This window comes from Nipponia nippon, unplaced genomic scaffold, assembly GCF_047370975.1.
Source record: "Nipponia nippon isolate SJK-2023a ecotype South Korea unplaced genomic scaffold, ASM4737097v1 scaffold_38, whole genome shotgun sequence".
NCBI lineage: Eukaryota > Metazoa > Chordata > Aves > Pelecaniformes > Threskiornithidae > Nipponia > Nipponia nippon.
The window spans coordinates 47,418-62,830 of record NW_028262356.1 but is presented as its reverse complement, the minus strand read 5'-3'; the positions used below and the strand labels follow the sequence as shown (position 1 = coordinate 62,830).

At 68.4% G+C, this 15,413-nt stretch overlaps 2 protein-coding genes and 1 long non-coding RNA gene across 4 annotated transcripts; all 3 read left to right on the top strand.

Annotated features, from left to right (window-relative positions):
• The first annotated feature begins 196 nt into the window (after positions 1–196).
• LOC148053578 (uncharacterized) lies at positions 197–747 on the top strand. The gene is made up of 2 exons (XR_015707927.1): positions 197–422; positions 515–747. It is a non-coding gene; the product is annotated as an uncharacterized LOC148053578 (long non-coding RNA).
• A 345-nt stretch (positions 748–1,092) lies between these two features.
• Positions 1,093–5,871, top strand: STX5 (syntaxin 5). Of its 2 annotated transcripts, none has more exons than XM_087773059.1 (11): positions 1,093–1,268; positions 2,372–2,588; positions 2,700–2,770; positions 3,505–3,560; positions 3,680–3,750; positions 3,840–3,956; positions 4,045–4,101; positions 4,186–4,267; positions 4,362–4,462; positions 4,581–4,702; positions 4,777–5,871. In XM_087773059.1, exons 2-11 carry the CDS (start codon positions 2,391–2,393, stop codon positions 4,934–4,936), a joined length of 1,035 nt encoding a protein of 344 aa, XP_087629185.1. In that variant the 5' UTR covers positions 1,093–1,268; positions 2,372–2,390; the 3' UTR covers positions 4,937–5,871. The 2 variants fall into 2 exon arrangements, with proteins under 2 accessions (XP_087629185.1, XP_087629186.1); XM_087773060.1 differs by lacking the exon at positions 1,093–1,268 and adding an exon at positions 1,351–1,436.
• Positions 5,872–5,966: 95 nt separating this feature from the next.
• On the top strand, positions 5,967–15,360 carry NXF1 (nuclear RNA export factor 1). Its single transcript, XM_087773058.1, has 21 exons — positions 5,967–6,083; positions 6,929–7,124; positions 7,224–7,353; positions 9,067–9,150; positions 9,313–9,417; positions 9,587–9,667; positions 9,752–9,821; positions 9,916–10,004; positions 10,150–10,257; positions 10,354–10,463; positions 11,814–11,850; positions 12,411–12,479; positions 12,577–12,632; positions 12,719–12,826; positions 12,930–12,988; positions 13,093–13,208; positions 13,295–13,337; positions 13,415–13,487; positions 14,794–14,976; positions 15,082–15,142; positions 15,241–15,360. The coding sequence occupies exons 1-21, from the start codon at positions 6,053–6,055 to the stop codon at positions 15,277–15,279; spliced, it is 1,848 nt and encodes a 615-aa protein (XP_087629184.1). The 5' UTR covers positions 5,967–6,052; the 3' UTR covers positions 15,280–15,360.
• The last annotated feature ends 53 nt before the right edge of the window (positions 15,361–15,413 follow it).

Below are 15,413 nucleotides of genomic sequence, written 5' to 3'. Positions count from 1 at the left end.
TAACCCCAGTAAGTAACTGGGGGAAGAGCGGCCCCTCCCGGCCTGGAGGACGGCGCTGCTCGGGGGCGGAGTCACCCCCGAGGGGGGCGGAGTCACCCGCGAAGGCGGGGGAGGGGGCATGTTTGCGGGCGGGGCTTGTGCAAGGGGAAGCAGCGGCGGTGTTGGGTAAGGGGCGGGGCTTGAGGGTGGGGGCGTGGCCGGGGCGACAGCGTTGCGCTATAAGCCGGGGGTTTGGTGCGGGGGCGGGGCCTCTCTCCCCGCCCCATCCGCCGGAAGTGAGGGTTCCGGACACTTCCGCTTCCGCCGCCGCCATGCCGCTCGCCGCCCGCTTGGCCCGTTCCCTCCTGCGCTCCGCGGCCCGGCCCGGCCCGGCCCAACGCGGCCTCATCTCGGGGCCGCCGCAGCATCCGCTGGGGCCCGGGGTGAGCGCGGGGGCGGCTCGGGGTGGGGGGAACCGGGGCGGCGGGTGACCTTGCGAGGGGGAGGCCCGGGGCTGACGGCGCTGTGCCCGCAGGAGAGCGTCGTGGGCTTCGTCGCCATGTTCGTCGCTTGCCTGGGCCCCGCCGCTTGGGTACTCGCCCACCTCGAGGATTACAAGAAGCGGGAGTGACCTTCCCCCCGCCATCCCCGCCGGGACCACCCAGCACCGGGACCACCGGGGGCGCCGCACCGGGACCCCCCCCCCCCCCCGCCGCCGATGGGACCCTCCCGACCGCCCCCCCCCCCCAATAAAAGCCGTTGACGCCGCTCCCGACTCCGCCCCTTTCTGCCCGGCCGCCCCCCAGGGGGGAAGGGGGGGGGGGGGGGGAGTCCTGACGTGGGGAGGGGGGCTGTGAGGTCATCTGATGGCGTCACGGTGCGGTCACCGAGCGGGGGGGGGGGGAGGAGGGGGAGGCCCGGTTGCTAAGGGCGACGGCGTTGCCAAGGTCGTGGCCTGGTTGCTAGGGCGGGTAGCGGTTGCTAGGGGTGGGGCTGGTTGCTAGGGGTGCCGGTCGTGGCTGCTAGGGGCGGGGCCGGTTGCTAGGGACCGCCCAGAGCGCGACTTCCGCGTTCCTGGCGGACTGCCGGCCCATAGAGTGCGACTTCCGGAGGGCTGACGGGCACTTCCGGTGTCCTGGAGGACCGCCGGCCCATAGAGTGCCACTTCCGGAGGACTGACGGGCGCATAACGCGCGGCCCCGGGGGGGGTGGGGGGGGAAGCGACGTGGCAGTGACGTCAGCGCGGCCGGTGGATCCCGGCGGCGGCGCCCGGCCCGACCCGAGTCCCGGTGAGCGCGCGGCGGCCCGGGAGGGGCGGGGCTAAACCGGTAGACGCGCGTGTGGCCCCGCCCCTCCGCGACCCCCCCCCCCGTCCCCGCCCCCGGCCGGGGAGGGGCGGTGCGGGGGGCCCGGTTGCCCGGAGGCCGGGGGGGGCTCGGAGGCTCCCGTGGCTCCCGGTGACCGTGAGGGGATCCCGGTGGCCGTGGGGGGGGTCCCGGTGGCCGTGGGGGGTCCCGGTGGCCGTGGGGGGGTCCCCGGTGGCTCCCGGTGGCCCTGGGGGGGGTCTCGGTGGCTGGGGGGGGGGATCCACGGAGGGTCCCGGGGGCCATGGGGGGGTCCCGGTGGCCTTGGGGGGGTTCCCGGTTGGTCCTGGTGACCGTGGGGGGTCCCGGTGGCCACGGGGGTCCCCGGTGGCTCCTAGTGGCCATGGGGGGGTCCCCGGTTGGTCCCGGTGGTCGGGGGGGGGGTTTGGGGGCCGTGGGGGGATCTCGGTGGCTCCCGGTGGCCGTAGAGGTGTCCCGGTGACGGTGGGGGGGTCCTGGGGGTGGTGGTGGGGTCCCGGTGACCGTGAGGGGATCCCGGTGGCTCCCGGTGGCCGTGGGGGGTCTCGGGTTGGTCCCGGTGGCCGTGGGGAGGTTCTGGTGGCCGTGGGGGGTCCCCGGTGGCTCCCGGTGGCCATGGGGGGGTCCCGGTGGCCGTGGGGGGGTCCCCGGTGGCTCCTGGTGGCCGTGGGGGGGTCCCAGTGACTGTGAGGGGTTCCCGGTGGGCGTGGGGGGGTCCCGGTGGCCACGGGGGGGTCCCCAGTGGCTCCTGGTGGCCACGAGGGGGTCCCTGGTTGGTCCCGGTGGCCGTGGGGGGGTCTCGGGTTGGTCCCGGTGGCCATGGCGGGGTCCCCGGTGGCCGTGGGGGGGTCCCCGGTGGCTCTCGGTGGCCGTGGGGGGGTCTCGGGTTGGTCCCGGTGGCCATGGCGGGGTCCCCGGTGGCCGTGGGAGGGTCCCCGGTGGCTCCCGGTGGCCGGGGGGGGGTCTCGGGTTGGTCCCGGTGGCCATGGCGGGGTCCCCGGTGGCCGTGGGGGGTCCCCGGCCGCCGCTGACCCCGGCCCCGTCTGCAGCGGCAGGTGATGAGCCCCGATGAACGCCCGGCGCCGGCACGGCTCTAGGCAGCGGGAACCGGGCGTTTACCTGGGGCCCCCCCAGACCCAAACCGTGCCCCCCCCGCCCCTCGCCGCCCCGCCGCCGCCGCCGCCGCCGCCCCCCCCGGACGCCATGTCGTGTCGCGACAGGACCCAGGAATTCCTCTCCGCTTGCAAATCCCTGCAGGGCCGGCAGGTGGGGGTCCGCTGAGGGGGGGGGGGGTGGTCCCGTGGGGGTCCGCCGGGGGTCCCGTGGGGGCCCCCGAATGGGCTCTCACCCCCCCCCCCCCCCGTTTCCCCGCTGCAGGACGGGGCGCAGCCCGGTAGAGCGGCCCCGGGCGCGGGGCGGCAGCGCAGCGAGTTCAGCCTCATGGCCAAGTGGGTCCCCGGGGGCGGGGGGAGGGGGACGGGGGGTCCCCGGGGGCGGGGGGAGGGGGATGGGGTCCCTGGGGGTGGGGGGATGGGGACGGGGGGGTCCCCGGGGGGGGGCAGGGGGATGGGGACGGGGTCCCTGAGGGTGGCAGGAGGGGGACAGGGGAGTCCCTGGGGACGGGGGTCCCCGGGGGTGGTGGGGGGATGGGGACGGGGTCCCTGGGGGTGGGGGGATGGGAACAGGGGGGTCCTTGGGGGTGGGGGGATGGGGATGGGGTCACTGGGGGTGGCAGGAGGGGGACAGGGGGGTCCTTGGGGGTGGGGGGATGGGGATGGTGTCCCCGGGGGTGGCAGGAGGGGGACAGGGGGTCCCCGGGGGGCAGGGCGATGGCGATGGGGTCCCTGGGGGTGGCAGGAGGGGGACAGGGGGTCCCCGGGGGGCAGGGCGATGGCGATGGGGTCCCTGGGGGTGGCAGGAGGGGGACAGGGGGGTCCTTGGGGGTGGGGGGATGGGGATGGGGTCCCTGGAGGTGGGGTGGGGGGACAGGGGGTCTCTGGGGGTGGCACGGGGACAGGAGGGTCCCCAAGGGTGGCAGGAGGGCGGTGAGGGGGCCTCTTGGCATGGCAGGAGGGGGACGGGGGGGTCCCTGGGGGTGGCAGGGGGACGGTGACAGGTCCCCGAGGTGGGGTGGGGGGACAGGGACACCCCGATTCTGACGGGTCCCCTCTCCGCTCCCCAGGCGCATCGGGAAGGACCTCAGCAACACTTTCGCCAAGCTGGAGAAGCTGACGATCCGTGAGTTGGGGAGGGGGTTCCGGGGGGGGAGGGGGGGGGCACAAGGGGGGGCAGGGGGGTGCCCTGACGGCTGCCCCTCCCCCTCCGTGTCCCCTGCCGTCTCCGGTTGCCGCGAGCAGTGGCCAAGCGCAAGTCCCTTTTCGATGACAAAGCCGTGGAAATCGAGGAGCTGACTTACATCATCAAGCAGGTGGGGGTCGGGGGGGTGTGCGGGGGGGGGGACACGCACATTTGGGGGTGGCCCTGACCCCCCACCCCCACCCCTTGTCACCCTGACAGGACATCAACAGCCTGAACAAGCAAATCGCGCAGCTGCAGGAGGTGGTGCGGGCCCGGGGGGGCCAGAACGGGCGCCACGTCCAGACCCACTCCAACACCGTCGTGGTGTCGCTGCAGGTGGGGACGGGGACGGCGCCGGGGGGGGGGGGGACGACACACAGAGCCCCCCCATGGCGCCTGATCCTCCCTCCTTCCCTTCTCCCAGTCCAAACTCGCCTCCATGTCCAACGACTTCAAATCGGTGCTGGAAGTACGGACAGAAGTGAGTCCTCGCCCCCCTTTTACCCCCCTCTCTCCCCTCCCTGCCTGCACTGACCCCCCCATTTTTGCGTGTGCCCCCCCCCAGAACCTGAAGCAGCAGCGAAGCCGCCGCGAGCATTTCTCCCGCGCCCCCGTCTCCGCTTTGCCCCTCGCTGCCGGCAACCTGGGTGAGTGCCGGGATTTTTTGGGGGGAAAAATGGGGGGGTCTTTGTGTGTGTCCCCCCCCTCCCCATTCGCTCAGGGCCCCCGCTCTCCCCGCAGGCAGCTCGGCGGTGCTGCAGGACGAGCCGCAGCGTTCCGGGGCGGTGGCCATCGAGATGGACGCACGGACGAGCCAACAGCTACAGCTGATCGATGAGCAGGTGGGGATGTGAGCCTGGGGGACGGACAGACGGACGGACAGACACGCAACCCCCTCCCACCCGAAGCGACCCAGCCGTGGGGGGGACGCAGGGACCGATGGCTCCTGCTCTCCCGCAGGATTCCTACATCCAGAGCCGGGCGGACACGATGCAGAACATCGAATCCACCATCGTGGAACTGGGTTCCATTTTCCAGCAGCTGGCGCACATGGTGAAGGAGCAGGAGGAGACGATCCAGAGGTATCGGTCTGTCTGTCCGTCCCCTCGCTCCGTCCGTCCGTCCCCTCACTGTCCCGTCCCATCCCGGCTCGCAGGATCGACGCCAGCGTGGAGGACGCGCAGCTGAACGTGGAAGCGGCTCACGGGGAGATCCTCAAATACTTCCAGTCGGTCACCTCCAACCGTTGGCTGATGGTCAAGATCTTCCTCATCCTCATCGTCTTCTTCATCGTCTTCGTTGTTTTCCTGGCCTGAACATCCTCCCCGCTCCCTCTCCTCGTCCCACCGGCCGGGACAGACGGACTCAGTCCGTGCTCTGCGGGGCTCAGAGACGGACGTCAGTGTGGGGACGGGGCAGGGAGCTGCCCGGGACCCCAACCCGCCTCGGGGACCCCCGTGTCCCCCCGCCAGGGGCCAGGCTGGGCCGGGGGGGCAGCCCCCCGGGTCCCCTCCCCGTGGCTCCCGCAGCCTACGCCGAGGCCGGTCCCTGCGTCCGCCTGGTCATGGTGGCTGCGGCCCTTCCCGGTGGGCTGGGAATCCTGGGAATGCTGCCAGGCGCCCCCCCACCCCCAGGCCGTGGATCCCCAGAGGGGGCACAGCCCCTCGGGGGACCCCCGGGACCCCGGTAAAGCCGTAGGGCTCCCAGGGAGGGGGCTGGGGGACCTCTGGGGGGGCTGGGGGCACCTGTTAAAGCCGTGGGACCCCCGGGAAGGGGGGACTGTGGACCCCAGTAAAGCCGTAGGGCCCCCAGATGGACTGTGGGACCCCCGGGGGGGGGCTGCAGCCCCCAATTAAAGCTGTGGGACCCCTGGTGAGGGGGGGTTGTGGACCCTGGTAAAGCTGTGGGACCCCCTGGGGGGGAGCTGTGGGACCCCAGTAAAGCCGTAGGGCCCCCAGATGGACTGTGGGACCCCCGGGGGGGCTGCAGCCCCCCATTAAAGCTGTGGGACCCCCTGGGGGGGGGCTGTGGACCCTATTAAAGCCGTAGGACCCCCACAGGGACTGCAGCCCCCCATTAAAGCCATGGGACCCCCAGTGAGGGGGGGGGCTGTGGACCCCAGTAAAGCTGTTAGGGCTTCCCAGATGGACTGTGGGACCCCCTGGGGGGGGACTGGGGACCCCAGTAATGCCATAGGGCCCCCCCGTTAAAACTTTGGGACCCCCCCATTAAAGCCTTCGCCCCCTCCCCACCGCGCTGCCTCTTCTTCCCGGGGCGGGATTCGAACCGGCGGCCTCGGAGTCTGCGCTGGGACGGGGGACGGGCTCGAGCGCGCATGCGCGGGGGGAGGCGGTGACCTCCGGGCGGAAGTGACGCGCGGCGGGGGCGTGGCGCGGCGTTGAGGCCGCGGGTGCCGGGAGCGGAGGGCGGCGATGGCGGAGGAGGGGAAGGGGGGTTACAGCGGTGAGCGGGGGCCGGGGCCGGGGCGGCGGGGCCGGGATGGGGTGGAGAGGGACGGGGAGGGGAAGCCCCGGGCCCGGGAGGTGCCGGGGAGCGGAGCTCAATAGGCCCGGGCGGTTGGAAGTGACGTTGGGCCTGGTCTGTGGGCCTGGGGAGGGGATGGGGCCTGGGGAGGGGGAACCGGGGAGAGGAGAGAGGGGGCCCGGGACAGGGGATCGGGCCTGGGGAGGGGATGGGGCCTGGCCATGCGGAAGCGCGGGAGGGGACGGAGAACCGGGAGAGGGAAGAGGGGAACCGGGAGTGGAGAGAGGGGGCCCGAGAGCGGGGATGGGGAACCGGGAGATGGGGCCCAGGAGAGGAGAGAGGGGACCCGGGAGAGGGGATGGGGCCTGGGCACGGGGAACTGGGAGAGGGGATGGGGGGCTGGAGGGAGGAGATGGGGCCTTGGGAGAGGGGTTGGGGGGCTGGGGAAAAGGGGAGAGGAGTCGGGGAAGGGGGAGAGGGGATGGGGGGCCGGAGGGAGGGGATGGGGCCTGGGGAGAGGGGATGGGGAGGGGAGAGAGGGGACGGGGAACCAGGGAGAGGAGTTGGGGGGCTGGAGAGAGGGAATGGGGAACTGGGAGAGGGGGCAGGGACTGGAGGAAGGGGATGGGGCCCCGGGGAGAGGGGTTGGGGGGGCCGGAGGGAGGGGATGGGGAGCAGAAGGGAGAGGATGGGGGGCCAGGGAGAGGGGATGGGAACCGGGAGAGGGGAGAGGGGCTGGGGCCGTCAGCCAGCGCAGGAGAGACCCTGGGGCTGGGACCAGGAGCAGCCCGGCGCGGCAGCTGACAGCGGTGCTGCCCGGGCAGAGCACGATGACCGCGTGGGCGGCCGGGGCTTCTCGGGCCGCAGGAAGAAGGGCCGCGGCCCGTTTCGGGGGAAGATGTACAGCGAGATGAACCACCGCTCCCGTAGCCGCGGCGGCCCCGGTCTCCGCGCGCGGTTGGAGGAGGACGACGGCGACGTCCCGATGAGCGAAGCCCACGACGGGCCCCGCAGCCGATAGTGAGTACAGACGGCTGCGGGCTGGGGGAGCCCCACGGAGCCACCCCGGAGTCTGGGGGGGTTCAGGGCTCCCCCGAAATCTCTCCTCGTTGTTTCCAGTTTGCCCTACGGACCGCGGCCAAACCGCACGGCCAACATCCACATCACGGTCAGACGGGATCTTCCCACCCCGGAGCGGAGCGGCGGCACCAGTCGCGACGGCGGGCGCAGGAACTGGTTCAAGATCACCGTGAGTGGAGCAGGCGGCGCAGGGACGGGGAATCGCGGCCGTCGCCACCCCCTGCCCCCCTTTTTTTGCGGCGTGGAGACGGCGATCGCGGCCATCGTCGCTTGCTTTTCCGCGGCGCGGGGACGGGGATGACGATACGCGTCTTGTGGCAGCGTGGGGACGGCGAGCGTGGCCGTTGTCACCCTGTCGCCGTCTTAACGACGAGTGGCTGAGGGAACTGGGGGCGTTCAGCCTTGAAAAAAGGAGGTTGAGGGGAAAGCTCATCGTTCTCTGCAGCGGCCCGAAGGAGGTTGGAGCCAGGCGGGGGTCAAGCTTTTTTCCCAAGCGATGGGATGAGAGGAAACGGCCTCAAGTTGCGCCAGGGAAGGTTTAGATCGGATATTAAGAACAATTTCTGCACCCAAAGGGTCGCCAAGCACTGGAACGGGCTTGCCCGGGGAAGCGGTGGAGTCCCCATCCCGGGAAAAACGTAGAAGATGCGGAGATGTGGAGCTGAGGGACAGATTTTAGTGCTCGGCTTGGCTGTGTTAACGGTTGAACTCGATGATCTTAAAGGTCTTTTCCAAACTAAATGATTTTACGATTAATGGGATGAAATTTAACAAGTCAAAATGCCGAATTCTGCACCCGGGACGGAGTAATGCCAAGCACGAGGATAAATTGGGAGAGGAGTGGCTGGAGAGCCGCCCTGCAGACGGGGAGCTGGGGGCGCCGTGTCCCGGGGCGCATCAAACGTAGCCGGACGAGGGGGGGGGTTTGTCCCGCTGCGTTCAGCGTTGGTGCGGCCTCAGCTCGAGTGCTGCGGGCTCCCCGGTTTTAAAAAGGATGTGAAGGTGTTTGAAAGTGAACTTGAATGCAGAGGAGGGGGAACAAAGGTGGCGAAGGGCTGGGAGGAACGTCCTGCGGCTGAGGAGTTTGGAGAGAAGGAGGCTGAGGGGCGACCGCGTCGCTCTCGGCAGCTTCCCGAGGTGGGGACGCGGAGAGCCGAGCTCTTCTCCCTGGGATCCAGGGACGGGACGCGTGGGAATGGCTCGAAGCTGCGCCGGGGGAGGTTCGGGTTTGATATCGGGGAGCGTTTCTTTACCGAGAGCGCGGTCAGACGCTGGAACGGGCCGCCTGGAGAGGCGGTCGATGCCGTGCGCCTGGCCGGCGTCCAGAGGCGTCGGGACGATGCCCTTAACGGCGCGCTTTAGCGTTTGGTCAGCCCTGAAGGGCGAGGTGATCGTTGTGGGCCCTCTCCAACTGAAATAGCGTGTTCTGTTCTGTCCCTTCCCTCTTCCCCCTTTCCCTTCCCTCTTCCCCCTTTCTTTTTCTTTCCTTTCCATCTTGTGCTGGTTTTGGTTTTCTCTTGTCTTTTTCTTGTCTCTCTTTTTCTTGTCTCTCTTTTTCTTGTCTCTCTTTTTCTTGTCTCTCTTTTTCTTGTCTCTCTTTTTCTTGTCTCTCTTTTTCTTGTCTCTCTTTTTCTTGTCTCTCTTTTTCTTGTCTCTCTTTTTCTTGTCTGCTGTCTTTTTTTTCTCTCCTCTCTCCTCTCTCTTCTCTTTCTCTTCTTTTCCTGGGCGTAGGCAGAAGGCAGCTGCGTCCTGCCCAGCTGCAGCACACGTGGCCTGGACAGGGGCTGCGGCAGTTCCTCCACGAGCGGTCAAGCACCGTGTGCCGCTGCCAGCCCTGCCTGCGCCCTGCCTGCGCCCTGACGCCGGGCAAATTGTCTTTTAGATCCCCTATGGGAAAAAATACGACAAGTCATGGTTGCTGAGCTCCATCCAGAACCTTTGCAGCGTTCCCTTCACTCCCGTCGAGGTGAGCAGGGCCCAAGTGCCCGGGTTTTGCTTCCCTTCCCGTTTTGGGGAGATCGGGGCGGTCTGGCGGGCCGGGGCGGGGGGCACGCACCCCCCAGGAGAGCGGCCACGCTCCGGCTCCGCGGGAGCTGCTGCCCGGACCCCAACCCGTCCCCTTTTTCAGTTCCACTACGACCACAACCGAGCCCAGTTCTACGTGGAGGACGCCACCACCGCCAGCGCCCTTAAGCAGGTCTCCCGTAAAATCACCGACAGGGACAACTACAAGGTCTGCGGCTTCTCCCACGCTGCCGGGGCGGATGGGCCGGGAGCTGCTCCCTGTGGGAGCGAGCGATCGATCTCCCGGCACGGCCGTTCCTCCCTGCTCTGCGTGGGCGCGTTCGCTGCTGGCGTGCGCTGCCTCACGGTCTGCTCCGCTTTTTTTTTTTCCTCTGTAGGTGGTGATAATTATCAACTCGTCAGCTCCGCCTCAGTCCCTGCAAAACGAGCTGAAACCGGAGGAGATTGAGCAACTGAAGGTGAGCGGGGCGGCCGGGTGCGGGCTCTGGGCAGAGGAGAAGAGGCAGAGCCCGCTCACCCTCATCCTCATTGCGTTGTCCCAGCTCTGCATGAGCAAGAGATACGATGGTTCGCAGCGGGCGTTGGACCTCAAAAGCCTCCGCGTCGACCCGGGTAAGCGCTGCTCGCCACCCCGGGGACAGGAGGGAGGGGAGGGGGCTTCGGCGGGCAGCGCCTCACCCCCCGTTCCTGCCCCCCCCACCCCTAGATTTGGTGTCGCAGAGCATCGACGTGGTGCTGAACCAGCGGAGCTGCATGCTGGTCGTGCTGCGCATCATCGAGGACAACATCCCCGAGGTGAGGGCGGGACGCTTCTCCCTGCTCCGGCGGCACCAGCTGGACCCCCCTAACCCCCATCTCCATCCCCTTCTACCCCCCATCTCTGTATCCCCCCTAATCCCCCTTTCTGTCCCCCCTTAATCGCCCCCATCCGTCCCCGCAGCTGCAGTCCCTAAACCTGAGCAGCAACAAGCTCTACCGCCTGGACGACCTGTCCGAGCTGGCGCAGAAAGCCGCCGGCCTCAAGATCCTCGACCTCTCTCGCAACGAGGTGGGTGCCACCCTGGACCCTCCCCCGGCTTCCACGTGTCCCTCCTCTCCTCCCTGGCCCCTCACCCCCTCTCCCTCTGTCCCGTCCCCCCCGCAGCTGAAATCGGATCGGGAGCTGGACAAGGTGAAGGGGCTCAAACTGGAGGAGCTTTGGCTCGATGGAAACCCGCTCTGCGACGCTTTCCGGGACCAGTCTACCTACATCAGGTCAGTGTTAGCCTTGGGGCGGCCCTAGGGGCCCGTGGGCCGCCCCTGCTCCGCGGGGGGCAGCACGGCAGGACGAAGAGAGGCCGCCCCCTCCCCACACATACACCCCGTGCCTTCTGCTCGCCGGTGCCCGGACACCCCCGTCCCCCTCCCCAGGCTCCCACACAGCCCCTGGTCGTGGTGCGACGCCGGGACGGGCCATCGCCCGTTTACCGGAGGACGGCAGATCTGTTTCAGCTGCTCGGAGACCCTGCTTTCTTCCTGCTCCTTCCTCCCCGTCCTCGCTGCTCCCCTCCTCCTCCTCCTTCTCCTCCCTTGGGGTACACAGCCTCTTCTCCGGAGCGTCCCGCTCCCTGCCTGCCGCTCCCACCCCTCTGCCGCGCAGATGGGGCTTTCGACACCGCTCCGCCCTTCCACGGGCTTTCGGGGGCTGCAGGACACGGCACGGGGCATCGCGTTGTTGCCCCCGGCCTCCCCCCGACGGAGCTGCCCCCCTCCCTTGCGCCCGCGTTTGGCCCTCGACGATGGCTGGCTAGCCAGAGACGGGTAAGATTCCTCACGGGAGGAACAACCTAAGACAGGCACAGCCGTGCAGTGGCCAAACGCTGCCGCCCAGCCGCGGCCGGCGCGGGGAAGGTTCTCGTTATCCCAGGCCTGGCGCAGGCCTCCAGACCGCTCCGGGCAGGCCCCCCCGCGGCACCCCTGGGCTCGCCGACGCCGGCCCCCAGCGCGGACGAGGGCCTCGGCTCCGGATGCGGCCGTACCCGGAGCCCGACACGCTCCTGGGGCCGGGAGGGAGCGGCACGAAGGAGAAGAGGCTCTGCCTGGGGGTTGCCAACCCCTCTGCCCCCCACCCCTGCTTCACCCCGTTCTCGCTGCTCGCTCGATTGGGCCCCCCCCCCCCCCGCCAACGCAGGGGCTCCGGCAGCTGTAAACAGCCGGGTCGTGCCAACGGTTGCGCCACGACCGGCGGGAATTTCTCCTCTTCCCCCTTCCCCTCTCCTCTGGGCACCCGCACCCAGGTGAGTACGAGCCAGGTAAGTCCTGAGCTGGCCCGCAGGGCCCTCGGTTCCTCATCAGATGCGGCCCGAGACCCCCCCCAGGGGCAGGGGCAGCCCCGGGGTGGGAGGGAATAGCGTCGGGCCCCCCCGGAGGGGGGCTGCGACATCAGGGAGGGGGGAGGTAGCCGTGGGGTGGCCCTGCCACGTGCCCTCGCATGCTACGGCTCCGGGGTGGGGTGGTCCAGTGTCGGGAGGGGTCCTGGGGAGGGGGCTGGTGTTTGCCGTGGGGGCAAGGCTTGGCCCCGGCGGGCGGCTCGGCCACCGCGCTGACTCTGCTCCCTCTCGGCAGCTCCGTCAGAGAGCGCTTCCCGAAGCTACTGCGGCTGGTGAGTGAGGGGGGACCCTGAGCCCTGCTGGGGGGCAGGAGGGGGCTGGGGGGGGACACTGAACCCTGCTGGGGGTAGAAGGAATCTGGGGGGGACCCTGAGCCCTGCTGGGGGGCAGGAGAGGGCTCTGGGGGGACACCAAGCCCTGCTGGGGGACCCTGAGCCTTTCTGGGGGGCAGGAAAGGTCTGGGGGGGACACTGAGCTTTTCTGGGGGGCAGGAAGGGGCTAGGGGGGACCCTGAGCCCTGCTGGGGGGGACTCTGAGCCGTTCTGGGGGTCTGGGGGGGGACCCTGAGCCCTGCTGGGGGGGGCTCTGGGCCTTTCTGGGGGGCAGGAGGGGGCTGAGGGGACACTGAACCTTACTGGGGGGCAGGAGGGGTCTGGGGGGGTCCTTGAGCCATTCTGGGGGTCTGGGGGGGACCCTGAGCCCTGCTGGGGGGCAGGAGAGGGCTCTGGGGGGACACGAAGCCCTGCTGGGGGGCAGAAGGCAGGCGCCGGAGCTCTGCTAGGGGAGTGGGAGAGGTTTGCTCCCCCATCCCCGTCTCTGCCACCCCCCACAGGACGGCCACGAGCTCCCTCCACCCATCGCCTTCGACGTGGAGGCCCCCACGACGCTGCCTCCCTGCAAGGTAAGGACGTGGCGGGGGGCCCACGCCCCCATCCCGGGCTGAGGGGGGGGGTGGCTGTCGCCTAGGGAGTAACCGCTGCTCTCCCCCCCCTCTTCAGGGCAGCTACTTCGGCTCAGACGACCTGAAAGTTTTGGTGCTGCGGTTCTTACAGCAGTGAGTGCCGGCGCCGGGGAGGGCGAGGGTCTCGCCCCCCACCCTTTTTCACCCCCCGTCACCTTTCTGTGTCCCCCCATCCCCAGGTATTACTCCATCTACGACTCCAGCGACAGGCAGGGGCTGCTGGACGCTTATCACGACGGGGCCTGCTGCTCCCTCAGCATCCCCTTTGGGCCCCAAAACCCCCCCAGGTACGTCCCCTCGCTGCCGGACGCGGGGGTGGGACAAGAGGCAGGACACCACCACCACCACCCCCAGCCTCGCCGCAGCCTTTACAGGCGCTTGTCCCCGCAGGAACAGCCTGAACGAATATTTCAAGGACAGCAGAAATGTGAAGAAGCTGAAAGACCCCAGTAAGCCCCCCCGTTGCGTCCCCACCCTGCGCCGAGCCGCCCTGGGGGGGGACGGGCTGCGTGGCGGCGGGGAGGGGGGGCTCAGCGTTGGTTTTCCTCCCCAGCCATGCGCTTCAAGCTGCTGAAACACACGCGGCTCAACGTGGTGGCTTTCCTCAACGAGCTCCCCAAGACCCAACACGACATCAACTCCTTCGTGGTGGATATCTGCGCCCAGACGGTGAGCGGGGGGAGCAGCTCCTTTGCCCCCCACCCTGCTCCGGGGGCACCCTGCCACCCCCTTCACCCCATCCCCCTCTTTTTCAGAACACGCTGCTTTGCTTCGCCGTCCACGGGATCTTCAAGGAAGGTGAGCGTCACCCGCCCCGTGCCCCCCGCCTTGCCGCAGGCCTTCCTCCCACCACCTCCTCTCCCTCTCTCCCGCAGTGGACGGCAAATCCCGAGACTCGGTGCGGGCCTTCACCCGGATGTTCATCGCCGTGCCGGCCGGCAACGCCGGGTAAGCGGCGGCTATCGGCTACCGGGACGCCAGCCGGGTTTTCGGCCCCGATAAAAGCTTCACGGATGAAGCTGTTGACGCACGGGTGCGATGAGCAGAGAGCGACGTGGATTGAAAACCCAGGAGCGGGTCCGGTTCTGGGCTCCCCAGTATGGATGGATGTACTGGAGCGAGTCCGGCCAAGGGCCGTGAGGATGAGGAAGGGGCTTGGAGCATCTCTGTCCTGTGAGGAAGGGCAGAGAGAGCCGGGGCTGGTCAGCCTGGGGAAGAGATGGCTCCGGGGAGACCTTATTGCAACCTTTTGGCGCTTCTCAAAAAGATGGGGACGGACTTTTGAGCAGGGCCTGTTGCGACAGGACGAGGGGGAACGGTTTTAAACTAAAAGAGGGAGATTTAGAGTAGATAAAAGGAAAAAATTTATTACGCCGAGGGCAGTGAGACGCTGGCGCAGGTTGCCCAATCTGCGATTCGATGATAAACACCCGCGGGGAGGGCGCTCAAAGAGGCCGCAGAATCATAGAACCGTTAATATAATTAATCACAACATTGTTCAGCTTGGAGAAGAGCTTTAGGATCATCGATTCCAACGCGGCCAAGTCCTCCACTAAACCCTCAGCCCCACGTCTTTTAGATTTTTCCAGGAATGGGGACTGCGCCGCTTCCCTGGGCAAGCCCGTTCCAGTGCCTGGCGACCCTTTGGGCGCAGAAATTGTTCCTAATATCCGATTTAAACCTTCCCTGGCGCAACTTGAGGCCGTTTTCTCTCGTCCCATCGCCCCAACCTGTTTTCAGGTCGTCGGAGGGAGCGACGAGGTCTCCCCTCGGCCTCATTTTCTCCAGCCCCAACACCCCCAGCTCCCTCAGCCCCCGCTCGTGTTCCCCGCAGCCTTCCCCAGCCTCGTTCCTTTTCTTTCGACACCTCCAGCCCCTTTTTTGGGGCTCAAAACCAAACACAATATCGGGGGTGTTGAGTACAGGGGGACAATCCCATCCCTCATCCTGCTGGCCACGCTAATTCTGACACAAGCCAGGAGGCTATCGGCCTTTTTGGCTACTTGGGCATGCTGGGTGGAGCCAGGCTTTTACCTGTGGTGCCCAGTGCCAGAACTGGGGGGAACTGGAGGGTCCCTCTGAATGGCTAGAGACAATTTTTGGGTGTGGGGGTCACCCGGGGAGGCGGTGGAGTCTCCGTCCTTGGGGATCTTCATGTTGGGTCGTGGTCTTGGGCGAACGGCTCTGGGTGGCCTCAGGGGTCCCCCTCCGCCTCCCCGTGTTCACCCCCTCTCTCTTCCCCCTCCCCCCCCAGGCTTTGCATCGTTAACGACGAACTCTTCGTCCGCAACGCCACCACCGAAGAGATCCGCAAGGCTTTCCTGATGCCGGCTCCCACCCCTTCCTCCAGCCCCGTGCCCACGCTCTCCGCCGAGCAGCAGGAGATGCTGGCCGCTTTCTCCATGCAGTCGGGAATGAACCTCGAGTGGTCCCAGAAGTGAGTCCTGGGGGCCCCCACCCCCTCCTGGGGACCCCCACCCCGTCCTGGGACCCCCGTGGGGGGACTCTGCCCCCCTGAATCTCACCCTCTCCTGTGTCCCAGGTGCCTGCAGGACAACGATTGGGACTACAGCCGGGCCGGGCAGGTCTTTACTCAGCTCAAGGTGGGTTTAATGGGGGGGACCGAGCCAGGGACCCCCTCCCCGGGGGCACCCCAGACCGCGGCTGAGCCCCCCACCCCCCTTTTCTCTTTTTCTTGCAGCTGGAAGGCAAAATCCCCGAGGTGGCGTTTCTCAAATGAGCGGCGCCCCCTCCCCCCCCCTCCCCCGCCCCCGGTGTTTTATTCCCCACCGTTTTTTTTGTAAATAAATCAATAAATCGACCCGTTTCAACTCTTGGCGCCTTTTGGGTGCGCTGCGCCTTTAAGTGGGCGGG